The sequence below is a fragment of the Gopherus flavomarginatus genome, chromosome 1 (genome assembly GCF_025201925.1).
Source record: "Gopherus flavomarginatus isolate rGopFla2 chromosome 1, rGopFla2.mat.asm, whole genome shotgun sequence".
In the NCBI taxonomy this organism is placed as follows: Eukaryota; Metazoa; Chordata; order Testudines; family Testudinidae; genus Gopherus; species Gopherus flavomarginatus.
In genome coordinates, this window is record NC_066617.1 from 290,286,197 (window position 1) to 290,313,674 (window position 27,478).

Consider the following 27,478-nt stretch of genomic DNA (forward strand, 5'->3'; position numbering starts at 1 on the left):
TTTACTATATATTTTTCATTAATAATCTCAGTTTTTTATTGACTTTGCACATATGACCACATAAGCTAAGTAAGGCTTTTTTTTAATGTGTCCCCATAATTGGTGAGACTGATAGGCTTTAATGAATGATCTCATACTACTTTTGGATCATAAATAAAGCAGGAGTGAGAAGTGATTGAGTCTGGTACCTGGGAAATCCCAGCTTTGTACAGAGATTGGAAGATGTGCAATGAATGAGTCAGAGGACCACACATAAGCAAGGATTTAAAGAAAACAAGCCACCCAGCCTCCACAATGAATGAAGCAGGGTCCTGAAGCAATAATAGTATATGTTCAAAACCAGTACTGTACTTTAATGAATCAGCATAGAATCATAGAATATCAGGGTTGGACGGGACCTCAGGAGGTCATCTAGCCCAACCTCCTGTTCAAAGCAGGACCAATTCCCAACTAAATCATCCCAGCCAGGGCTTTGTCAAGCCTGACCTTAAAAACCTCTAAGGAAGGAGATTCCACCACCTCCCTAGGTAACCCATTCCAGTGCTTCACCCCCCTCCTAGTGAAAAAGTTTTTCCTAGTATCCAACCTAAACCTCCCCCAGTGCAGCTTGAGACCATTACTCCTTGTTCTGTCATCAGGTACCACTGAGAACAGTCTAGATCCATCATCTTTGGAACCCCCTTTCAGGTACTTGAAAGCAGCTATCAAATCCCCCCTCATTCTTTTCTTCTGAAGACTAAACAATCCCAGTTCCCTCAGCCTCTCCTCATAGGCCTTGTGCTCCAGGCCCCCTAATCATTTTTATTGCCCTCCGCTGGACTCTTTCAAATTTTTTCACATCCTTCTTGTAGTGTGGGGCCCAAAACTGGACACACTACTCCAGATGAGGCCTCACCAATGTTGAATAGAGGGGAATGATCACATCCCTCGATGTGCTGTCAGTACCCCTACGTGTACAGCCTAAAATGCAGTTAACCTTCTTGGCAACAAGGGCACACTTCTGACTTATATCCAGCTTCTCGTCCACTAGTAACATGACAGATGCTAGATGTTTTGAAGGATTGGTCACGAAGACATGGACTTGGCCCAGGCCCGGAATCTTGTATAAGAAGCCTTTCATATAGGTGTTAGGATTAAGAGAGCTACTGCCTCAGCTCTCAGTTGGAAACCTGAAAATGTGCTTCGCTGCAGTTGTCTGTGTTCCACCAAAAGTCCAAGAAGAAACCTGAAGAACTACCCTACACTGGGGAGAACTGCTTTGGGAAACAGCAGAAATCTCTCTATGGAAGGCAGAGTGGATGTTTACCCGAGTTGGTTCTGGGTGTATTTCACTTTCCTCACCACTATTTGTGGGGGTGGTGATATGTTTTTCTACATTAATGATTGGCTTTCAAAGTGTCCAGTACCTCCTTACACAGATAAATCAGTTCGCTAGTAGCAGAAATGAAAGGATTCTAGGCCCCCTGTCCACAGGCACCTAACATGGGCTTTTTAAGGGGTCCAGAACATCTAGACAGTCAGCTTCTTGCTTTAGCTTGCCAAACCACCTTACTGGATGGGGGGGAGGGATTGGGGCCTTTTACCATGCCTATTTGTGGTCCTTAGCTATTTAGAACACATGGATCTTGAGTATTATGGTTTACCTGCAAGATGAAATTTTTTAAAAAGCCCAACCTCTGCTGATTGCCCCTGGCCTCTGGGTACACTCTTGGGTATGGCCTTATCAAGAATGGGCACAGCAGAAAGTAAATTCCTTCTGGCAAAGAGAGCCATTTATTCCAGTTTCTTCCTGATAATGAAAGACAGGCAAACTCCAACCCATTCTGGTGCTATGGACTTGAATCAGTTCAAGATGGTCACATCTTTTCTCTTTCTTGCCCTGGATGCTGTTGATGCTTACCTATAGGGAAACTTCCCTATCACCACAGGAAAGATTAATTATAGATTAATTGTAGGAGGAACATCATGAGTACATTTAGGACTTTGAGGCTGGCATCAGTCCCAATTGTTTTCACAAAATGCTGGGTAATGGTTGTGGCTTTCTTGCACAGTTTGGGAGTTCACATGTTCCCCTAAACGGATGATTAGCTCACTCATGACACCACTCTGGAGATATCAGATTAATCTAATTTATCACTTTTGTCTTTTGTGGTGCATTTATTTGGAAATCTGTCTTCAATCATTATTTTTGTGATGCAAAGGAGAAATGTTAAGGTGCTTAAATTATCATGCTTGTTGTGAGCTCCATATTTAGTAAAATCAGTTATGAATGGAAAAGGAAGGTTAAACCCATGTTAACTCAATGATTTTTCAAAAAGGGTGTTAATGACTTGCATGTAAAAAGAGATGATTTGGTAGATAGTTTCTTGATGAGTGGTTGTAACTGCTGTTCGTGTTTGTTCGCATTATGAGTGCTGTCATCAGGAGGGGAATATTTCTCAAACTAAAAGTTTATATCCTTGAAAGAAAAGCAGTTATAAATGAAACTCTCTTGCAAAATCCATATACTGCTCAAAATTGAAAAAGTGCAATTGTGCAATTTCTCAATTTCCTGTTGACAATAAAACAAGGTATTAAACTTGGGGGGGAAATCAAGGTCATTTCGTGCAAGATGGATTATGTTTTATGGAATGATATTGTGGTGTTGGTAGTGATTTCTCCAGTAAGTTATTGTTTGTGCCTTTGTATATGGAATATGTATATATTTCTGTCAAGTGAGAGACTTCCCCATCTTGATTGTTTTCATAGCCCTCTGTTTTCGCTTTTTAAAATGTTCGTAATGACTTTCATTACCTACAGTAAAGACTCTGTAGAGGCTGGAGTCACTGAGATCAAGGATGTTTTATAAACTTAGCCGTATTTGAAGAGAAAAGGTAGTGTGCAACATTCCTAGTGCAAACTAATAGTTTTTTAGCTAAAAATACCCACCAGTTTTATAGTAGAAGCACAAACCTGAAACGATGAATATATCAAGAAATATCTTCAGTAAAGAATTTTTACATTTAAGTAATTTTGCTGTCCATAGTACTGAAAAGCAGCAAGGCTGGCTAGATAGTACATGCATAATATAGATACCTATAGATAAGTATTTATATAATACAATGTGACTCCAGTTTTCCTTAATACAAATAACTTCATGGAGTTCTGATAGTTAAAGTTGCAAAATTGCATGGTGTCCTCATACTCTCTTATTCTGACAGATTTTCATAGATTCATAGTTTAAGTCCAGAAGGGATCATTTAGCTTGACTTCTGTATATCACAGACCTTTACATTTGACCCAGTTACCTGTGCATTAAGCCTAGTAACTTGTGTCCTGTTTGTCTAATGTACATCTTGCATAAAGGCATCCAGTCTTGATTTTGAAGACATCAAGAAATGGAGAATGCATCACCTGCCTTGGTTGTCTGTTCCCGTGGTTAATCACCCTAATCACACACAACCCAGTCCATAGTGTTTGAGGAGTGAGCCTTGACTTGATCACACCCAAAAGTGTATCTTCAGTAGTACAGGTTCCAGGCCACAGAAGAGCTTGCTGCGCAACTCAGACTAAGCCCACAGATGCAGGTTTGCTCCTGTTTCATCCTCCTGTGTCATGGGGAATCCTACATTTGTGAAAGCAGCAAAAAATCCTGTGGCACCTTATAGACTAACAGACGTTTTGGAGCATGAGCTTTCGTGGGTGAATACCCACTTCCTCAGATGCATGTAGTGGAAATTTCCAGGGGCAGGTATATATATGCTAGCAAGCAAGATAGAGATAACGAGGTCAGTTCAATCAGGGAGGATGAGGCCCTGTTCTAGCAGTTGAGGTGTGAAAACCTCACACCACGATTTCAACAACTTCCACCCCACCATCAGCCTCAGCCTGGACCAATCTACACGGGAGGTCCACTTTCTTGACACCACGGTGCAAATAAGTGATGGTCACATTAACACCACCCTATATCGAAAACCTACCGACCGATATGCCTACCTTCATGCCTCCAGCTTCCATCCCGGACACATCACACAATCCATTGTCTACAGCCAAGCACTGAGGTACAACCACATCTGCTCTAACCCCTCAGACAGACCAACACCTACATAATCTCCACCAAGCATTCTCAGAACTACAATACCCGCACGAGGAAATAAGGAAACAGATCAACAGAGCCAGACGTGTACCCAGAAGCCTTCTACTGCAAGACAAACCCAAGAAAGAAACCAACAGGACTCCACTGGCCATCACATACAGCCCCCAGCTAAAACCCCTCCAACGCATCATCAAGGATCTACAGCCCATCCTGGACAATGATCCCACACTTTCACAGGCCTTGGGTGGCAGGCCAGTCCTTGCCCACAGACAACCTGCCAACCTGAAACATATTCTCACCAGTAACTGCACACCGCACCATAATAACTCTAGCTCAGGAACCAATCCATGCAACAAACCTCGATGCCAACTCTGCCCACATATCTACACCAGCGACACCATCACAGGATCTAACCAGATCAGCCACACCATCACTGGTTCATTCACCTGCACATCCACCAGTGTAATATACGCCATCATATGCCAGCAAAGCCCCTCTGCTATGTACATCGGCCAAACTGGACAGTCTCTACGGAAAAGGATAAATGAACACAAATCAGACATTAGGAATGGCAATATACAAAAACCTATAGGAGAGCACTTCAACCTCCCTGGCCACACTATTGCAGACCTTAAGGTGGCCATCCTGCAGCAAAAAAACTTCAGGACCAGACTTCAAAGAGAAACTGCTGAGCTTCATTTCATCTGCAAATTTGACACCATCAGCTCAGGATTGAACAAAGATTGTGAATGGCTTGCCAACTACAGAACCAGTTTCTCCTCTCTTGGTTTTCACACCTCAACTGCTAGAACAGGGCCTTCTCCTCCCTGATTGAACTGACCTCATTATCTCTAGCTTGCTTGCTTGCATATATATACCTGCCACTGGAAATTTCCACTACATGCATCTGAGGAAGTGGGTATTCACCCACGAAAGCTCATGCTCCAAAACGTCGGTTAGTCTATAAGGTGCCACAGGATTCTTTGCTGCTTTTACAGATCCAGACTAACACGGCTACCCCTCTGATACTTGCCTACATTTGTGAGACATGGTTGACTGCATGACTGACTTCACACAGTTTACTCACCAAACAGAAACAGTATAAGCAAGTTAGTCTCTCTCCCACACAAGAGGAGGTAGACTCCCTCCACTAACCTTTCTAGCCCTGTGAGAGAATAGGAGCTTGTTTTTTTTATTGGCATTTATCCTATAAAAAGCTTGTTCAGAGGCAGTTCATGATATTCTCAACAGTTGGAAAAAGTCCATGAGAAAATACTACACATCCAAGTGTCAACGGTTTTCCATCTGGGCCAATAATTGTGACATAATTCCAGAAGAAATCAACATCCCTACTATCCTGGACTACTACTTCTCCCTGAAGATCTCAGGTCTTTCACTTAGTTCCATAGGTGTCCACTTGGGAGCTATCAGTGCCTGCCATCCTCTGATCAATGGCTGCTTTATTTTTGTCCATGCTGTAACAATTCATTTTTTGAAAGACTGAAGTTAGAACTTTCTCAACTGTAAGCAAATCTCTTCTATCTTGGGACTTCAGTCTTGTCCTCTCAGTGCTAACAAGGCCTCCTTTTGAACCATTGGTGTCTGGCTGCTTATATCATTTCTCCATAAATGTCATCTGCTTGGGAGCCATCAACTCCACTGGATGGATGAATGAACTGGGAGACTTTATGGCAAACCCACAATACACTGTCTTTCACAAAGTTAAGATTATGCTGAGACTGCATCCTAAGTTTATTCCTAAAGTGATTGCAGACTTCCATCTCCATCAGCCCATCACCTAACTTCTTCCTGAAATTTCATACACCTGGCAAATACAGACATCAGCATTTCCTGGATGTTCATAGTGCAGTGGTATTCTATCAGCAGAGGATAAAAACCATTTAGAAAATGGCCTAGGTTGTTCATATCATTTGCAGAATGGATGGCAGGGAAGCCATATTGTCTGAAAAGACTTCTCAAATTTATCTGAGGGTACATCCTACTGTGTTATGAACTAACACTGCTCCACTACAAGATTTGAAAGTCCACTTTACCAGAGCTCAGACAGCTTCAATAGCTTTTGAGAGATGTCTCTATTAATGTAACCTGTAAGTCAGCGCATACCTTCTCCAGATATTAGGCCTTAGTACCAGCCTTGAAAGCTGACACTTCCTGTGCTCCCATCTGCAGTGTTCCAGTCTTCCTCACACCTACCAACGCAATAGACACTGCTCATTGATCACCCACAATGGAATACACAAAAGAAATGGGGAGGTTGCTTACCTGTGCTCTGGCTGGAGTTCTTTGAGATATGTGGTCCTTATTTGTATTCCACTATCCATCCTCCTTCCTCTGCTGCAGACTTAATTGTTGATTTGTGCTAGAGAAGGAACAGGAGAAGGTGGTTGGTCTGCACTGCTCTCAATCCAGAGCTCAAGGGGGTGAACAATGCAGGCACAGACCAACAAACCTGGTAGTAAAAATCTTCCGGTCTCAGGCACATGTGTACCCCCATAGTGGAATTCAGATAGGGATCACACATTTTGAAGAACTCCAGTTACAATACAGGTAAGTAACCCCCCTTTCATGTGTCTCCACATACAGTTTATGGACTGCTGCAGTGGAGTTTATTTTTATAAATTTAATACAACTGTTCGTGTATCTTATGGACTATTGTGGTGTTTTTAATAAATTCATTGAAAGGAACCTTATCATAGAACCGTGGAACATGTTCTTGTTTGCAAATAGAATTCTTTATTTAAAACAAGCATGTAAATAATTTTAAAACCTTACAGGCGTACCAGGTGCCATCAAGGTGAAAGAGACAGTAAATGGGAACAGTCAGAAAGAAAGTGGAAAAAAAGTGCAAAATGGCCAATTTATATACAGTGGCATCACAGCAGTTCTCCCATGTTCTCCTTTTCTCCTTGCCCATTCTGGTGTGCTTTGCATGCGTAAGCTGTGGATGAACAGATGCAGACTAATGTACAGGATACATTTTATTGTTCCATGAACTGTTTATTGCTTGGATCATGAACCAGACAACCCCAGAATTGTCCATTGACTGCATAGGCTGCAGGATGTGGTAGCATGGAGGGGGACTCAGCACGTGGAGCTAGAACTTGTAGCCTGGTGGCATGACAGTGCTCAAAAAGCTCCTGGTGCTGCACCCTGTCCTCCTTCCTCAATCTCTGGCCATATTGCATGAACTACACCACTAGTCTCTCCTCCTGTAGGTTGCCTGTCTCTGTCTGTAGCCTTCTTTCTCTCCCTCTCTCTTAATCAAGCTGTTCGTCAGCCCTGGCCAGAATTCCTGCATCATTTCATTCCGGACTCTTCTTGCATGTTAGTTGAGAATCTGCTTCCCCCAGCACCTGGTTCCTTGTCTCTATCCAGCAGAGATGAAAGGATGTGCTAAGGAAAATAAGAGCACGTTGTCTGACCCAGGTGTGGGGTGGTGAAGACACTATTGCCCTTTTTCCAGGGCTGCAGTACTTCAAGGTCACATGATATGATATTTTATATGAACTGGTTTTATTTTATTCATCTTTCATTCACTGGCCGGTTTAGAAGCTCCTGCAAGCCATGCTTTAAGCCAAGAGACACGATAAATTGACTGACATACCAAAATCAATAAAAACAGTGAACAAGTCTCTGTATTTTTTCCCATTGATGCTGAGGTTTCCTATGAAGAGGACCCTGTTACAATGATATTACAGTCCTTTAAGGCAAAACACAGTCTGGAGGACATTGTTGTCCTAGAAATGCCTGGATAGAAACAACTATTATAGAGCAGCAGAGAAGCGCCATCCATCTATTCTAAGGAGATTTTTTAGCTTCTGGTGTCTGATCACATCTATGAATGGAGTGGGCTTCTGAGCTACAGAAGAGCCATAATAAGTATGCCTGGCTCCTGAATTTAAACAACCGTCTAGAGTTCCTACTCTGTGGGTATGTCTACACAGCCCATGGTAGTGAGCCTCCCAGCCTGGGTTGCTGGACTCAGGCTAATACTCTAGATGTATAGGCAGGGTTTTGAAGTTTTGGCTTTGGCTAAAGGTTGGACTCTGAAGTCAACCCACATCTCTAGGCTTCAGATCCGGAGCTCCAGCCCAACCCACAATACCCACAGATATGTTTAGCTGTAGTGCAAGCCTGAGTCTGTTGACCTGAGCTGGGAGGCTTGCTGCCAGGAACTGTGTATACATACTCTGTGAGAAGTTCGCATGCATCACCAGCCAGAAATGGGTGCTCTCCAGGGCCATCCCCAAAGAGATCCTCTGAATATGGGCCCATGATGTGCTGCAGCTGCTCTGGCAGCATATCCTGATCTGGGACTGGGATCAACAGGGATACTTTGAGGGGTTGATCCAGCAACTGCAGGCACTCCTCTGGTTCTGCCTCTGTGGTTAGAAGCATGCCGTCCCTACTCAGGCCTCTTGGTGTGGTCCCCAGCGCCTGATCAGGTTCATTGTAGAAGGGGCAGGTAGAAAGGGAGTTCCATGAGGTGTGTGTGGTTCCTGTCCCTGGGTTTGTGATAGGCATTCTTGAAGGATTTAACCCGCTCTCAGCATTGAATTCTGGGCTGGTGGAGCACAGGTGCTGCCAGGCTCTCCAAGATGCTTATGTACACATGCTCATTTCTTGTGTTCTTGCTGAAACCATGGCTTTTGTTCTCCTCACACCACAGATTCATCAGAATCTTGCTGTGTTCCTCTGTCCAGCTAGCAGTATGCTGAGTGTTAGTCTGCTGCTTAGTTGTGGGAATAGCTAACGTACAATAAGGTTAGCTGAGGAGCTCAGATGAAGGAAGGGTTAAATGCCAGGCAGTTGTGTTTTAACCAGGAGGTTGCTTCCAGTTCCTGGAAGTCAGGTGGGAAAGTCTGGGGATTAAAGGTTCAGAACACACAGGCCTTTGGGATTGTGGGATAGCATTGATGGTCTTTCCAAACACAAGCCTGGTGACATGGATTTTGCCTACATCCACACCGCAAAGCTAGCAGGCTTGGACTTGAGCCACAGTGGGATATGGACTCGGACTCATACTCATGCCCCTGAGCTAGTCAGCAGGCTTGCATCTTGAGAGGCTTCTGGCACCTCTCAGAAGACTGTGTGTGTGGATGGTACGGGGGGTTGGGTGTAAAGCTGACTCAGAGCCTGGGTTGACTTTGCAATGTAGACATACCTTTACAAAAAGCAGAAGCTTCTGGGACAGAGAAGACATGCAGACTGTTTGATACATATCTGGTTAATCTCTGCATTGACTTTTGTTGTATGGTTCATGATGAATATGAAAAAAGCTGAGACATTCTTCTCCAGTAGAGAGAGCTTTCATTGCTGGGATATAGCTATTGATGAGGTAATGGACTATAAGGGTCTGTTATGACCATTGTGACTATGCACAAGCCTATCTAGGAATTCTCTTTCCGGTTATAGCATAATATTCTTAAAGAAATTTGGTTTTTATTGTATTTGAGAGACAAAAATGTAAATCTATATCTGGCTGAATGAATTGTTGAATTGCTACGATTGTACACTGAACATGAATTAGTCAACATTTTCCTTAAGTTCTGATTTTTAAAAGTTATGATGACACCTCAATTATTGCAAGATAATTAAATTCTTTCATTACAAGTTGACTTTTATGTAGAGATACTGGGGGTTGAACTGGTAAAACCTTATTCTCAGAAAAATTGAAGGATTTTTCTGTTAAAGTAGACCCATGTTTCAGATAGACGTTGGAGTTTTTTGAGTAGGGGGTGGGTGTTTACCTTGGATTGCAGAGTATCAGTGCAATTTTTAGATTGGGATTCTTTTTGTAACTGGTTTGTACATCCTACTACATATAAGCATTGCTGAGATCGTACACTGTTTTGAATATCTTTTTTTTTTTTTAAGGAATCAAAATTTAAAATGTGCATCACCATTGTAGTTCTGAGAAATGTCAAAGTCAATGCAAAAAATGCAGTGATGTATAAAGGATATTTTGTATGTTGATGTATGTGACGTTTTACCAGATAAATCTGCTAATCATCTTATTCACAGCTCATGCAAAATGTAGGAATGTGAATTTAGCGTCAAAATTTTTTCTTAAGGTTTTATTTTAAAGTGATATGAGGTTCTAATTTAGAAAGGCAGTGGTGCCTCAATTATTATTACAGGTAATTTATTTTATTACAAGCTGATTTGTATATAGAGATACTGCTTGTCATTTCTAATTTTTTTTTCATACCACAGAATGAGGAAAATATCTCAGGGATGACAAGCTTTCGGGAAGTGCTAGAAAAAATGCTGGTTATTGTTGTATTACCAGTCAGAAACAGTCTTAGACGAGAAAATGAACTCTTCTCTTCACACCTGGTTTCCAATACCTGTGGACTACTTGCTAGTATTGTAAGTGAACTTACAGCTTCTGCACTGGGATCTGAGGTAATAATGATTCTGTAAAATTATCTTTGATATAGATGTTTTACAGTATTTGTACATTATGATTGTAATATTTACTGTGATCACACTTACTGTTTCTACCTGTGTAGAAATTTTTACTGGTTTTACTGCTGTTCCTCATTATATGTGTAGGAAGTCTCTCTCTCAAACCACTAAAATATTTCTTTTTAAATTGTGTAATCACTCTGTTATTGAAGTGCTGTTCACAATTAGCCATTCTTCTTCGAGTGCTGTCCCTGTGGGTGCTCCACTCTAGGTGACAGTGCGTCCCGGTGCCATTGATCGGAGATTTTTGGTAGCAGTGCCTGGTTGGGATGCATGCACTCAGTTGGTATCTCCTGTCTCGTTAGAATCTTCCTGAGTGCGTGTACCCCACACCCTCCTCAGTTCCTTCTCAACAGTCCTCGGCCGAAGATGGAACTTGGGGCAGTGCTGCCTTTTCTTCCCTATGGGAAACAGTAACAAAGAGCAGAGAAATAATTATTAGTTACGTCCCAGTTGTTTCCCTTCCTTTAGTGTAGTTACATAGTTAGTTACTTAGTTAAAAAAAAAAAAAAATCCCTCAGGCTTGTCTCCCGTTGAGACACTCTCCTCACCCATCTCTAATTCATAATGCTAGGAGCTTCAGGATTCAAAAGGTTTATTTCCTGTCAGGAATCCATGCCACAGACAGATGTGTGCTCATGCTGTGTGAAGTGCCTTGGGGACACCCACGTCTCTGTGAAGTGCTTCCCTTGCGCGAGCCTCAAGTCAAGAGCTCGTCGCGACAGGGATCTGCGGCTCAAAATGCTGATGATGGAAAAATCCTTACAGCCGCTTTTGGAGACGAGAAAGGTAAAACCTGCTCCCACACGCTCCCCAGCCAGATTGGAACCAGTGAGCAGCATTGCTTCACCCTCCCTGGAGCGGAGGCAAGAAGCAAAACAGTCTCACAGGAGAGACTTTAACAAGGGTGGGGGGTCTCCCACAAGATCTCTACGCTCTGTGCTGACAGCACCAAAGACAGGTGCCTCAGCTTTTTCTAGTGCCTGAGCTATGGCTTCGACAGCGCAGAGGCAGGAACCCAACCTCTCGTGTCAGGATGGTCCTTGTGGCTCCAGGCTCCTCGGCACCGCAAACGGCCGCAGTGCCGGCAGCGCAATCCTCCCCTTCAGGGAGAAGAACGTTGGCACCGAGCCGATCTTCCACCCGGGCACCAGTAGCAGACCCCCTGCAGGGCACCTCCAAGCAGTCTGCAGCACTCCTGTCACTTTCACTTTCTCCTGCTAATGAGCTAGAGCAGAGAGCAGGCTCAGCTTAGCCCAGGGAGCAGGAGCAACAGTTTCTCACTCAGTGTGGCCTTTCAGTACCCCCTGAGCCTCACTCTCTGCTCCTAGATACAGAGGGCTCATTTTTTGAACCACCACTCTCTCCACCTGAACTGGTTTTCACTGATGGTGAACTTGATTTGCAGCAGCAAGTGGAGTTCTCCCCTCCTGCTTCTCCTCTACAGGCACCTCTGCCACCTCAGGTCACGGCTCCAGGCCACCAGCCTCAGTTTCCCTACTTCGCCCCCCCCCATGGGTGACACCTGGTTTCTCCTACCCTATGCCTTGGCCTTGGTGGTACCCTTGGCAACATCCTCCTACCAATCATCCTCCTTCTGTGCCTCAATCTCCTGCTCCGTCCACTTCTAAGGTGCCTGAGCCCCCTCTTGAGTATGCAAGTTATGCACCATATCCTGACTCACGGACTCCTAACTCTCCATTAACCCTGGACGGAGCTCTCCTCCCTCTGCCTCCACGGGCCATGGACGACTGTAAACAATTTCAAGAACTTTTCAGGAGGGTGGCACTCAGTCAAGATACCCCCTTTCAAGAGGTTCAGGAGACACAACACAGACTCCTCAGAATCCTTCAACCGTCTGCGCCCTCAAAAATCACGCTCCCTATAAATGAAGCACTCCTGGAGCCGGCTGACACTCTCTGGCAAACCCCAGCGTCTTTAGTACCAACTTGCAAAAAGGCTGAACGTAAATACTATGTCCCGGCTAAGGACGCTGACTTCCTATTTTCTCATCCACCACCGAACTCCCTTGTCATGGATGCAGTTGCACAGAGGACGAAACAGTCACAATATCGACCCACCCCGCAAGACAAGGACCTTAGACGCCTTGACGTTTTGTGCCGCAAGGTTTATATGTCCTCCACACTACAATTCAGAATTGCAAACTATTCCGCTCCCCTCGCCAGTTATGACTTTGATAATTACAATAAACTTTTGAATTTGCCTCCTGCATTCCAGAGGATAGGAGAGCACACTTCAATTCAATCCTGACTGAGGACCAACTGATTTCCAGAACGGCCCTACAGGCATCTCTAGACACGACAGACACAGCAGCCCATACAACTGCAACTGCTGTGGTTATGTACAGATTCTCATGGCTCTCTGCATCTGGCATCCCCAAAGAACTGCAGACCAAAGTGGAGGATCTCTCTTTTGATAAGGACAGACTTTCTCCTACCCTTCTCCCTTCCTCGTCCCTCTTCAAGGACCCTTCTCACGACCACTTGCTTCGCACAGAAGTGGAGCATCTTCTACAACTAGGTGCAGTGGAACCTGTGTCAATGCAAAATCAAGGGACAGGTTTCTACTCCCATTACTTTCTAACTCAGAAAAAGACCGGAGGATGGAGGCCTATACTCGATCAACGCCGACTGAACAAATTCGTGAAGATACAAATATTCAAGATGGTCACACTGGGCACAATAATACCTGCACTGGATCAAGGGGACTGGTTCACAGCTCTCGACCTACAGGATACTTACTTTCATATATCAATTCATCCAGCTCACAGACACTTCCTATGATTCACAATCGGTCACGACCATTTTCAATGCAGAGTTCTTCCCTTCGGACCCGCCACAGAACAGAGAGTTTTTTTTTCCAAGACTCTAGCTGTGGTCATGGCTCACCTCTGCAAACGGGGTCACACTGTTCCCCTATATAGACGATTGCCTCATCAAGGGCAACTCCTGTGGTGAGACACTTCAAGCTACCCATTTCGCCATCTCCCTCTTTCACAGCCTAGGCCTCCAAATAAACATCCAAAAATCCACCCTGACACCTAAACAACAGATAGAGTTCATCAGAGCTTATCTCGACTCAATCCAGAGCAGGGCCTTGCTCCCATGTCACAGATTCGTCGCTATCACGCAGCTCAAATGCACACTCTCTATTCGTCCCAGGACACAGGCAAGACTCTGCCTACAGCTCCTTGGTCACATGGCAGCCACCACCTTCGTGGTTCACCACACCAGGCTACACATGAGATGTCTCCAGGCTGGCTCAATTCCAATTTCAAACCCAACACACACACCTTAGGGATTCTGCTAACTCCTCCTCCCAATGTTATAGCTTCCCAACATTAGTAAACAAGTCCAGAAAACCTCTGCACAGGAGTTTCCTTCCAGCAATGTTCCTCAACGCTCATGCTCACCATGGACGCTTCCCTAATTGGTTGGGGAGCGCACTTAGGGTGGCACAGGGCACAAGGCCGGTGGTCCGCGTCAGAGACACACCTACACATAAATCTCTTAGAGCTCAGAACAGTGAGGCAAGCATGCCTTCACTTTCTTCCCCTCATAAAGAACAAATCTCTTCTGGCCTTAAAAGACAACATAGCATGCATATACTACATAAACAGACAAGGGGGAGCCCAATCACCTTCCCTTTGCATGGAAGCCATTCAACTGTGGAATTGGTGCATACGACATCGAATACAAATCGTCACTTCCTACCTACCAGGCTGCCACAACACTACTGCCGACGCACTCAGCAGGCACTTCTTGACACAACGCGAATGGGAACTGCACCCCGCAGTACTCCAACAGCTCTTCTCCCTCTGGGGCACCCCGTCAATAGAACTCTTTGCCATGACCCAGAATCGAAAATGTTCCATTTTGCTCCAGAGCGGGACTCAGGACTGCATCCCTAGGAGATGCATTCCTCATCCCATGGAACAACTCCCTCCTATACGCCTTCCACCAATCCCTCTGTTACACAGGGTTCTTCGGAAGATTGCAGACGACAAGGCCTGGGTCATCCTTATTGCCCCGGCTTGGCCAAGATAGATTTGGTATCCCTACCTACTCTGCATGTCCTCCCGTCATCCACGGGCTCTGCCCAACAGGCCAGACCACGTTTCCCAGGATAACGGACGGGTTCTTCACCCCCAGCTCCAAAAGCTCCACCTCACAGCCTGCCTCCTTCATGGTTCCAAACCCATGAACTAACCTGTTCTGAGCAAGTCCAGTATGTCCTTCTGCACAGTAGGAAAGACTCCACTTGTAAAACCTACCTGCAGAAGTGGAAGCATTTCACCCTCTGGTGCTCACGTAATCACTTAGCACCAATAATGTGACCCTCCCTAACATTCTAGACTACCTCCTGAAACTAAAACAGGACGGACTTTCGCTCAGCTCCATCAAAGTGCACCTGGCGGTGCTTACCACCTTCCATGACCTATTAGATGGTTATTCATTCTTTACCCACCCCACCATAAAATGCTTTTTCACGGGCCTGCAAAATCTCTACCTTGAAATTTATCCAACAGCAGCTGCATGGAATCTTAACTTCGTTCTTCATGCTCTAATGAAACCTCCATTTGAGGCCTTGGTTATTTCCTCTCATCTCCATATGTCCATGAAGGTGGCTTTCTTAGTTGCCATAACATCAGCAGGGTAGTTGGTGAAATGAGCACCCTAATGACCCACCCTCCCTACACAATCTTCTCCAAAGACAAAGTCACTTTGAGACCACATCCTAAATTTCTTCCCAAGGTGGTATTGACCTTCCACCTCAACCAACCTATATACCTACCTACTTTCTATCCCAAACCTCACAAGACTCCGCAAGAGGCAACCCTGCACACTCTCAATGTCAGGTGAGCAATCACCTTTTATTTAGACAGGACTAACCCATTTCGTAAGTCCTCACAACTCTTTGCTTCCATTACCAAAATATCGAAAGATATGGCTATCTCTAAACAACGTCTATCCAAGTGGATCTCTGACTGCAGATCTCAGATCGTGTACCATGCGCAAAATCTTCAACCCCCCGAAGGCATCAGAACTTATTCCACTCGAGCCATATCGACATCCCTTGCCTTCCTACACAATGTTCCCATTCCTGACATCTGCAAAGTGGCTATGGATCATCTGAACACAAGTTTGCAAAACGCTATGCCCTCACGCAAGACACCACGGCAGACACCATACAGGGCCGGCTTTAGGCCGATTCCGCCGATTCCGGGGAATCGGGCCCCGCGCCTTAGGCACCTTTTTAATTTTTTTTTTTTTTTAAACTTACCCCGGTCTCTGGCTGCGGTCTGCTCCAGAGTCTTCCATGGTCCTGCTCCTTTGAGCGAAGCGCCGGCGGGAGCGCGGCGCAGCCCCGCTCTCCCAGCCAGAGCTCCAGCCAGGGCTGCAGGGCTTGCTGCGCTCTGCCCGGGGCTCCGGCCTGGGAGAGCGGGGCGGCGGGGCTTTGCCGCGCTCCGGCTGGGAGAGCGAGGCTGCGGGGATTGCCACACTCCAGCCGGAGTGCGGCAAGCCTGGCGGCTCCGGCTGGAGCGTGGCAAGCCCCGCGACCCCAGCTGGAGCTCCGGCCAGAGCGTGGCAAGCCCTGCAACCCCGGCTGGAGCTCTGGGCCCTTTAAATTGCCCCCAGAGCCCTGGGGCAGTGAGGGACTCCAGGGGCTATTTAAAGGGCCTGAGGCTCCAGCTGCCTTTGCCACCCCGGTCCTTTAAATAGCCGCCGGAGCCCCGCCTCCCTCATGCATTCCCCAGCGCTCCTGCGGCTATTTAAAAGGTCCGGGGCGGGGTAGAAGGGAGTTTGAGGGCTACTTAAAGGGCTGGGGTTCCAGCTGCCTCTGCTGCACCCCCTGACCTGCCCACACCAGTCTGGCCCCCCCTGTCTGCAGCCAGCTCTGCACCCCGTGCCCACAGCCAGCCCCTGCCAAAAGCCCCTGTCCTGTCTCCAGCCAACCACTGCCACACACCCCTGCAGCCCTGCTCAAAGCCAGCCAGCCCCCCACACACTGCAACCCGCACCCTCTGCCCTGTCTCCAGTCAACCCCTGCTGCACCCACTGCCTGAAGCCAGCCAGTTCCACAGTCCGCTGTCTCCAGACCTGCAAACCCCTGCTGCACACCCCCTGCGGCCCTGCCTGAAGCCAGCCCGCCCCATACCCCTTGTCTTCAACCAGCCCCACACCCTTGCCCTGCCTGCAGCCAGACCCTACCTCCAGTTAGCCCCCGCCCTGCCTCCAGCCAGCCCCATGTCCACTGCTGCCCTGCAGTTTCCAGGGCAGTAACCCTGCACACCTGCTTCAATGAGGAGAGCAGCTGGGACCAACACATGTACACACCCCCAGGGAGTGGCGGGGACCAACACATGTGAAATGGCGGTCTTTAATAGCCACTCAACAGCATATATGATGCAATGTATATAATATATAATTTTATTATTCATATAGTTATGGAAAGTAAATAATACATGAAAGAAATTAAACGCTTTTTTTGCCACTTTTTTTTTTAGTCATCCCTGCCAGGGCCCGCCGAAAATGATCGAATTGGGCCCCGCACTTCCTAAAGCCGGCCCTGACACCATAGTAGACCATACAGTACTATCTACAGTACTCACGGCCGCATTTCCAAAGTCCCACCAACCATAGTGGGTACTGCTACACATTCACCTAGAGTGGAGCACCCGCAGGGACAGCACTCGAAGAAGAGGAGAAAGTTACTCACCTTGCAGTAACTGAGGTTCTTCGAGATATGTCCCGCTGTGGGTGCTCCACTCCCCGCCCTCCTCCCCTCTACTTTTGGAGTACTAGTATGATTCTCCACGGTAGAGAAGGAACTGAGAAGGGTGTGGGGTGCACGCACTCAGGAAGATTCCTGTGAGACGGGAGATACCAATTGAGTGTGTGCGTCCCAACCAGGCACTGCTACCGAAAATCTCCGATCAATGGCGCCGGGACACACCGTCACCTAGAGTGGAGCACCCACAGGGACACCTATCTCGAAGAACCTCAGTTACTGCAAGGTGAGTAACTTTCTCTTTTGTTATGGCTGAAGAATACAGTGCATTTTCCCCAAAATTACAGCAATTACCCTTTGTGTACAGAATGAATTTTTTGAGAATTTACAAATAATACTGTTGAGATAAAGTTAAAATTAAATGTCATCTCATTTAAAAGACAATTTGGCCACTGTTTCTTCCTGTTCCTGAACACAAGTTCCTGTTGTTGGCTATTAAGGCATGCATCCTCCTTCCCTTCACCGGCCTCCACCAATTGGTCTTTTAATTTAGTCACTTCTGCCACAAGGACATTATTTTCTCAAACTGAGTTTCTAACTACCTATATCAAGCCTTGCAGAAGGGCTCTCCTAATTGTCTTTTGCTTCGTGTCCTGCACAGTATTCATAAGGAACTGTTCAGTTTCACCCCAGTCTGATGAGGAGTGTTGAGGAAACCCAAAAGTGCCTCCATTTTGATGGACCCACCCATCCGGGGCCCCTTGGACCTCACAGTGAAGCAACCTGGCCAGCAGATAACTCCCAACTCATGGCCAGGAGTTTACAGATTATATTCACTAATAGTCGAACCTTATTAATCAAGGAAGGTTCAGATAACATTTACATGAACGATCAGACAGATGACCATTGATATGATGGGTTAACAAGTGCCTTTTGAATACCTCCTGACTACATGTGGCATTTCAATCATTATCCCGTGTAGCCTTTCATGAGTGCAACATTGTTACAGCTCCTCACCTGAGGAGTCCCTTTTGCACATGCTCTAGCCCACAAAGTCCATCCAGTGGGCAGCTTGACTGAAATCTTTTACTCTCATCAACCTACTCTCCTCCCAGCCATGTCTTGAATGGCAGTATATACTACACCAAGGGTGTAACGGAAGGTGTGGATTAACCTCCCCTCCAATTCCTTCTTTCCACTGTATGGCCTGACTCAGAAGAATCTTCTGTGTCCAAAGCTGTTTTAGTCGTCTTATCTGTGTACATATATTGTAAATAATTCTGTAAAGAGTGTTTTTATAGTTCTTCTTTGAGTGATTGCTCATATATATTCCACAATACGTGTGCATGCTCGCCACGTGCACCGGTGCCGGAAGTTTTTCCCTTAGCAGTACCCGTAGTGGGGGAGACCGCTGCGACCCCTGAAGTGGCGCCTCTATATTGCACCATAAAGGGGGCTGCGCGCTCACCCCCACCCTCAGTTCCTTCTTGTCGCCAGCAAGAGAGCATGAGTATCTGTACAGTGACACTACCCCGAACTCACTGGTGGTGGAGTAGGTCAACCACCATGAAAGACATGGCCAGCCTGCACCCACCCCCAAGGACAAGGATGCGAGGAGGCTGGACATCTTTGGGGAAAAAGATTTATTCCTCTGCAAGTTTCCAGCTCAGGGTGGCAAACCATCAGGCACTCCTGAGCAGGTATGGCTTTAACTTGTTGGGGTCTCTGCCTAAATTCGAGCTCTCCTTCTAACAGGACAGGAAGGAATTCAAGGCTCTAGTTGACAAGGGTGTGGCAGCGGCGAAAGCAGCTCTCCAGGTGGCCTCAGATGCGGCTGACGCAGTGGCATGTTCGATGGCCTAGGCTATCTCCATGCAACGGGCGTCATTGATTTCGCTGTCAGGGCTGTCCATGGAATCCCAGTCCCTGATGCAAGACCTGCCATTTGATGGCAAAGCGTTATTTGTGGACCAAACGGATAGGCGTCTGCACAGGATGAAAGACTCCCTCACCACCCTGCAGACTCTCGGTCTGTGTGTCCTGCCAGCCAAGGACAAACCCAGGCCGCAGCCCTCAGCTCCCCTTGTAAGGGACAGATACGAGCCCCCGCCTAAAAGGCCTAGGGACCAGAGGCGTAGGTCACAGCGCCAGTCCCGTTCGGCCCCATGCGCCGGCCCCTCGAAGGGCAAAAGGCAGGAGAAGAGGCATTTTTACTCTTTGTGGGGGGCACCTAGCCTGTTGCCCGGGAAACCCCCCAGTTAATAAAGCTGGATTTTGGCAATGGTTTATCGGCCTTCAGAATGCCTTGGTCCCATATAACGTCAGACCAGTGAGTCCTCCATACCATCTCTGAGGGGTACAAGCTGCAGTTCAATGCAACCGCACCACATCATCCTCCATCCTTGGGTGTCCCTGGGGACCTGGAACACGCCCTCCTTTTAAATCAGGAGATGACGTTCCTGCTTGCCCTGGTGCGGTTGAGAGGGTACCTCGGGAATTCCAGGGCAAAGGGTTTTACTCCTGGTATTTCCTGATCCTGAAGGTGAAAGGCAGGCTCAGGCCCATCCTCTGCCTGCAGAATCTCAACCAGTTTCTGGTTTGCTGCAAATTCCGTATGGTGTCCCTGACCTCTATTATTCTGTCCTTGGACCTGAGGGATTGGTTTGCATCCCTGGACCTCCGGGATGCGTACTTCCATATGCACATTTTCAAGGGTCACAGGCACTTCCTCCGCTTCCTGGTAGGGACAGACCATTACCAGTTTACGGTCCTTCCCTTTGGCCTTTCCATGGCTCCCCCAGGGTTTTTACCAAATGCATGGCGGTGGTGGCAGCCCACCTCAGGAGGAACGGGCTGCAGATCTTCCCCTGCCTGGATGACTGGCTGCTCAAGGGCAAGTCTCGGTCCCAGGTGCAGGCGCAGATGGAATTCCTGCTAAATACCTGCATGAGTCTAGGCCTAGTGGTGAACAGGGAAAGGTCCATGTTAGTCCCAGTTCAGCGCATACACTTCATAGGTGCACTGTTAGACTTCCTGGTAGCCATGGCCTCCCTCCCCTGGGACAGGTTTGAGATGTTCAAAGGTCTCATCACCTTGGTCGTGGCCTTTCTGGTGACAGCAACACGGGTGTGCCTTCAAATCCTAGGCCATATGGCAGCATGCACCTCCGTGGTGCGACATGGCAGGCTCAGGGTGAGGCCTCTCCAACTCTGGCTGGCCTCCCAGTATTCCCAGGCCAGGGATGACCTGGACAAGGTTGTCACGTTGCCACCCAATGTAGTAGCCGACCTGCAATGGTGGTCCCACCCGAGCAACATGCTTCAGGATATCCCCTTCCGGGAACGCCCTCCTTCAGTAGATCTGGTATCGAATGCCTTGGACCTGGGATGTGGAGCCCATGTGGGGAGCTTCAAAACCCAGGGCAGATGGTCACCCTCGGAATTGCATCTGCACATAAATGTCAGGGAGCTCAGGGCGGTATGCCTGGCGTGCGTAGCCTTCAGCCAGCACCTGCGGAGGAAGATGGTCAGAGTCCTCGCAGACAATACGACCGCTATATATTATATCAACAGGCAAGGGGGCTCGCATTCCATGGTCTTGTGCCAGGAAGCCCAGCTCCTGTGGGAGTTCTGTATAACCCACAACATCCTTCTGGGGGCTTTTCACCTGCCTGGCAAGTGCAGTATGCTCACAGATTGCCTAAGCAGGTTCTTCTCCCAACAGGACGAGTAGTCTCTAAACAGGGAGGTGGCCGGGCAGCTCTTCCTAGAGTGGGGCACTCCCCAGGTAGATCTATTCGCCATCGTCCAGAATTGCCTATGCCCACGATTCTGCTCCAGGGCGGGAGAGGGCGAAGGGGTGTTATCGGATGCGTTCCTAATCCCGTGGTCAGGCCGCCTGTTCTACGTCTTCCTACCCTTCCCCCGATAGGCAGAGTCCTAGAGAAGGTAAAGGCAGATGGGGCTTGGATTGTCCTCATAGCCCCGGATTGGGCCCGTCAACATTGGTATGGGTCCCTCCTGCAGCTTTTAATGGCTCCCTCGTGCAGGCTGCCGCTCCGACCGGACCTTTCCCAGGAGGGAGGATGTTTCCTCCACCGCAACCTGGCTGCACTCCACTGACAGTGTGGCTGCTCCGTGGTTGAATGAGGAGGAGGGGAGGTGTTCTGAGAATGTTAGGTCCTGCTCGCGAGCAGAAAACCATCCACACGTCAAACCTACATGGCCAAATAGTAGCGGTTCTCCAGGTGAGCGAGGGAGAGGGGTTCTTCCCCCTCCTCTGCGTCTATCCAGCTTATCCTTGATTACCTCCTGTCCCTTCGGACTCAAGGGCTGGTGCCTTCCTTCGTCAGGGTGCAGCTGGCGGCCATTTCGGCTTTCTACCCCCTAGTGCAGGGCCACTCGGTGTTTTCACACCACATGACCTCCCAATTCCCAAAAGGGCTGGATCGGGCATTCCCTTATGCTAGACCCCTGGTCCCGCTCTGGGACCTGAACCTAGTGCTCTCCCACCTCACAAGGCCTTCATTTGAGCCCTTGGCCACGTGTTCTTGGTCCCACTTATCATGTAAAGAGTCGTTCCTGGTAGCTATCAGCTCAGCCCGCCGGGTCTCAAAGCTTAGGGCCCTGACCTCCAAACCCCCGTATACTGTCTTCCACAGGGATAAGTTCCAGCTCCGCCTGCACCCAGCTTTTCTGCCGAAGGCAGTCTCGGCTTTTCACATGGATCAGGACATCTTCCTCCCATTCCTCTGTCATAAGCCCCATTCCTCCAATGAGGAACAACGCCTGCACATGCTAGATGTGCGTAGAGCGCTGGCTTTTTACTTAAACCTAACCAGGCCATTCCGTAAATCCCCTCAGCTTTTCATTGCTTCTGTCGAGGGCATGAGGGGGGCAACCGGTATCTACCCAGCAGATCTCCCACTGGATCACCTCGTGCATATGCACTTGTTACGACCTGGCAGGGGTTCCCCCGTCTCCTATAGTGATGGCTTATTCGATGAGAGGTCAGGCCTCGTCTGCTGCCTCCGTGGCTCATGTCCCTATTCAGGACATCTGCAGGGCTGCTACATGATCCTCTGTCCATACCGTTTCATCGCCCTAGGCAATCATCTCCCAAACGCAGGGTGATGCCAGGTTTGGTAGGGCGGTGCTCCACCCCGGTAACTCTTAAACTCTTACCCGCCTCCATCAGGTATAGCTTGGAGTCACCTACTGCTGAATACACATGAGCAGTTACTCGAAGAAGAAAGGACAGTTACCTATTCTGTAACTGGCATTCTTCGAGATGTGTTGCTCAGGTTTATTCCACATCCCGCCCTCCTTCCCCTCTGTTGGAGTTGTCTGGCAAGAAGGAACTGAGGGTTGGGCGGAGCGCGCAGCCCCCTTTATAGCGCGATATAGAGGCACCACTCCAGGGGTCGCAGCGGGGCTCCCCCACTACAGGTACTGCTAAGGGAAAAACTTCCAGCACTGGTGCACGTGGCGAGCACGGACACCTACTGTGGAATACACCTGAGCAACACATCTCGAACGCCTGTTACGGAACAAGTAACTGTCCTTTTTTAGCGTTTTTCTAGTAGACTTTTTAAGTTGTATAGAGTATTTTTTCCCTGCCTTGGGGTCTCTCCCTATTTTCTCCCCTTGGAAGAAGGACTGTGCACAGAGTTCTGAGGCTTAAGAACTGGCTCCTTCTTGGTCAGCAGTCACCACTAACGTTGTCTTTGTTGCCTTAGAGAGGCTCATGTTTCTGCCATGTGCAGCATCTGCCACTTTTTTCCGACCCCAAGCTTGAGGGGGACGAGAGCTTCAACAGAGGAAGCACCTCATGGAAAAAGCTGTGAGACCCCAATCAGATCTAGACCAGGAGTACTCCGCTCCCCCCACCCGTACACAGGCCTCCGTCTGCAAGCAGTGCCCCTCCAAGCATGAGCTCTCAGGCTTTTCATGAGAGTGAGGGGCACTCTCACAAATGCAGGATCAGATCCCCTTCTAGATCTGATCCCAAAAGAAGGGATCTCTCTCTAACTCCCTCCAAATCAGTTGAGTTCTCATGCTTGGGCTCTAAAGACTTGGATCTGCCTAAATTTTCTGATCACATATCAATCTCCTAGAACTACGGGAAATACGAAGGGCCTGAAGTGCTTTCTTCCCACATCCATGGTCCTGCCCAGTCTGAATAATGTCAGACAATATGATGACTGTCTTCTCTATAAACAAACAAACAAGGAGCAAAATCTCTTTCTGTATAGACATGGTCCAATTATGGAACTGGTGTATCTGGAATTACTCCACCCTTTCAGTGATGTACCTCCTTCATGCACAAAACTCTCTGGCAGACAATTTCAGCAGACACATCTCCATAGACCACAAGTGGGTGATTCACAATTCATTTTCATTGCACCTGGTAGGGGCAGGTGTCAGCAGTCTTACTGAATAGTTAGAACTGGACTGAGGGCATCAGAGACTGGAGCTGGGGACCAAGGGTCAGAGCCAGGAGCTGGGAAGGGAACGCAGGGCTGGAGCAGGATAGGATCAGGGCTAGAGAAAGACAATAGCAGACAGAGGCAAGAGTGATCACAGCTATGGGCAAAAAGCATTGAGTAGTTGGTGACCAGATGCTGCTGAGCTTAACAGCAGGCCTGCTGGCTCTCTTCAGCCAATCAAATGAACCTGTCAATCAGGCAATCCTATCACAACTCAGTTGAGCTCTTTAATCAGCCTGGAGGCTGGTCTGGCTAGTCCTTGGGCTCAGCTGAAGTTGCTCAATCCTGATAGCCTCAAGTGGCCCAGGCAATTCTGGTTTCTGTACCTCCTTCAAATGTTCACCAATCTTCCCATCGGTATCTAGGCCTTCCCAGATCTGCTGAATCAGGAGAATAGTGGGATCAGATATGACAACCCAGACTAGCTCCACATCACAGCCTGGTATTTGGATAGGCATCAGACCTACAGTATCATTTTCAGAGTCCAGTCGAACTATTCTCAACCACAGCAGAAAAGACTCGACCAGAAAATGTTATCTGGCTTAATCAAGACATTTCTCTAGCTGGGCACAACAAAATCTCTTCTCTCCAGAGACTGTGCAGGTATCCCTAGTATTGACTGCCTCCTCACTCTCAAGACAATCAGGCCTTTCTGCTGGCTTGCAGCGGGTCCACTTAACAGCAATCAGTGCCTTCCACCCTCTGGAGGAGAACTATTGTTTTTATTCACCTGCTTAAACCAGATTCCTAAAGGGCCTCATGAGGACCTTCCAAGCAGTAATGAAGCCAACACACCAATGGGACCTTAATCTTGTATTCTCAGTACTTACCATACTGTCATTTGGACTGTTAGCTGCATGGTCAATGTCCCACCTGTCTATGAAGATCACCTTTCTCGTTACCATCATGTCAGGCAGGAACTCACATGGTTAATCTGCAATACACCATGTTTCATAAGGAAAAGGTTTCCTTTTGCCTCCACCTGAAATTCATCCCTAAGGTAATCACCAAGTATCACATGAATTTGCCTACTAGTATTCTTTCCAAAACCTCATGCTTCCACTGAGGGGGGGAAATTTCATTCCCTTCACCTCCGAAGAGCTTTTTACATTTTATCTGCAAAGAATGAAATCAATTAGGAAGTTGTCTAGACTATTTGTCACTATAGCGAGTGATCGGGGCAAGCATTGTGTGCTCAAAGACTCTCTATGTGGATCTCTGGCTGTATCATGCTTTGCTATCAGTTAGCACATCTTCCTTCTCCAGACGTAGTGAGGTCCCATTCCACTAGAGCACAGGCAACTTCATTAGCATCTCTACAGGAAGTACTTACATTGGACATTGGTGGGGCAGCCTTTGTGTTCCATCCAGAGCCGGTGCAAGGAAGTTTTGCGCCCAAGGCGAAACTTCCACCTTTCAACCCCTCACCCAGCTAACCCCGCCCCCCCCACGGCAGCTAACTCAGCTAACCCCCCTCCACTGCGACAGCTAACCCCTCCCCCCCGCCACAGCAGCTAACCCTGCCTGGGGAGACTTCCCTCCTCCCCCTCCCCGCCACGGCAGCTAACTCTGCCTGAGGAATCTCCCCCAGCGGAAGCTAACCCTGCCTGGGTAGTCCGCCTCAGCTCACCTCAGCACCGCCTCCTCCACTGAGCACGCCGGCGCTGCTCTAATTCCCGTCATTGTCCAGGCTTGCGGTACTGATTGGAGGAGACTTAGAGCTGGGCTGTGTGCTCAGCGGAGGAGGCAGAGTGGAGGTAAGCTGGGGCGGGGAGCTGTTTCCCTGTGCGCCCCGTCCCCCGTTACTGCGGGCAGCCCTCCCCGCATGGCCCCCCGTGCATCCCCCCACCCAGCTCACCTCCACTCCACCTCCTCGCCTGAGGGGACTTTTAGGCGCCCCCAACCACTAGGTGCCCTAGGCGGCCGCCTAGTTTGCCTAAATGGTTGCACCGGCCCTGGTTCCATCCACAACTTAATGAAGTATTATGCTTTAGTCCCAGCCTCTTCTGCAGACCCAGTCATTGGGACAGTAGTATTATACATCTATACTGCTGCATCCTTGTAACCCCTCCTAGTTGAATACTGCTTAGCAGTCACCCACGTGTGCAATACCCATAGGGACCAGTATTCAGGAAGAAATGGAGGTTACTTACTTGTAACTGGATGGTCTTTGGGATACGTAGTCCATATCTATATTCCACTACTCATCCTCCTTCCCCTCTGCTTGGGATTATGTCTGGGTTCACGATAGAGAAGGAACTGGGGAGGAAGTTGATCTGCACCTTCCCTTGTAATCTTGGTACACCGGGGCACGAATGCAGACCAACAGACACTGCTTGCAAATTCTCCCTTCTCATGCACATAGAGAGCATGAATACAGTGTGTGGAGTACAGATAGGGATCACACACTCAAAGAAACTCCAGTTACAAGTAAGTAATTTTCCATTTAGTAGTACAGCAGTACTTGCAGAATTTTGCCATATCCATTCTTAAAACAAAAGCTGCAAAAATCAGCTGAACTTTTTGACCCCTTAAGAATGAATAAAGTGATTCATTTGATCTGCTAAGAGTGACAGAAGTGATTCATGGTATTACCATATTGTATATCTTTCCTTAAAAAGAAATTTCAAGCAAATTTGCCATTTTAAAGTTTCTAAAATATTTCCTGCTTAGTTTTGTTAAAAATATTTAGTCAGATATTTTAGACAAATTAAGAAAAAGATGGTTGCTATAAATCTTATTTTTAACTAAAGTTGCAATAAATTCCTCTTTTGTGATGTCTCTGATGTTCTAACACCTGCTTCCTAAATTTACTAAGTTAGAAATATTTATATAATTGAGATAATTTTGCTTTCTTCCATTGAAATAAAGTATATTCTAGTTGTTGCTTATATTTCTTTCTTTACAGGTTGATGGGCTTAATTCCCTTCATTCTGTCAAATCCAGCACAAACCGATTCACTAAAACAAGTCAGGGAAGAAGTTGGAATACTGGTAATGGGTCCCCAGATGCAATCTGTTTCTCTGTGGACAAACCTGGTGTAGTTGTTGTAGGGTTTTCTGTTTATGGAGGAGGAGGAATTCATGAATATGAGCTGGAGGTGTTAGTTGATGATGTAAGTATTGCACTTTAAAAAAAAAAATCCAAACAAAAATAATATATGGTAAAGTAGGACATGTATATTTTTACTCTCCAAGATATCAGTGCACCAATACAGTATGTTACAACTTAGTATTAATATTAGTAGCATTATTCCAAATAAAATCTTAAAATTATTTGGATTTCATAAATACAATTATAGCACTAAAGCATAGAAATTGAGAAGCTGTGGTAAAGGGAGGTTATATCCTTTCAGCTGAGTTTTATCAGTATATAGATATGTTGTTTTCCACCCTGAGGAGTGGGAATGCCAGCCTATTCGGGGAGGGGAAGTGTGGCAGAGGGAAATCTGAAACAGAATCATAGTGAGAGTAAAGTTGTTTCCCTTCCTCCTTGCAAATATGCTCCTTTAACTATGAGTAAAGCAGCAGTTGGCTTCTGAAAGCTGTCCATCTTCCCCTGCTTTCTCAATTAACTCTAATAGAACCATACTTGGAAGACGCTCACGTGTGCACAATTATGGGTCAGATATTCTCTGAGAGTGAGAGGATTTTTTTTTTATTACAATGATG

The 27,478-nt window shown here is 47.3% G+C and overlaps 1 protein-coding gene across 14 annotated transcripts in view; it reads left to right on the forward strand.

The window, feature by feature from the left end:
• Positions 1 to 27,478, forward strand: part of MYCBP2 (MYC binding protein 2) — a 445,111-nt gene that overhangs the window by 217,294 nt on the left and 200,339 nt on the right. For all 14 annotated transcript variants that reach the window (XM_050946493.1, XM_050946502.1, XM_050946519.1 and 11 more), the window contains 2 exons: positions 10,313 to 10,504; positions 26,716 to 26,922. In XM_050946493.1, the coding sequence (XP_050802450.1) occupies positions 10,313 to 10,504; positions 26,716 to 26,922 (399 nt within the window). The remainder of the gene's footprint in view (positions 1 to 10,312; positions 10,505 to 26,715; positions 26,923 to 27,478) is intronic.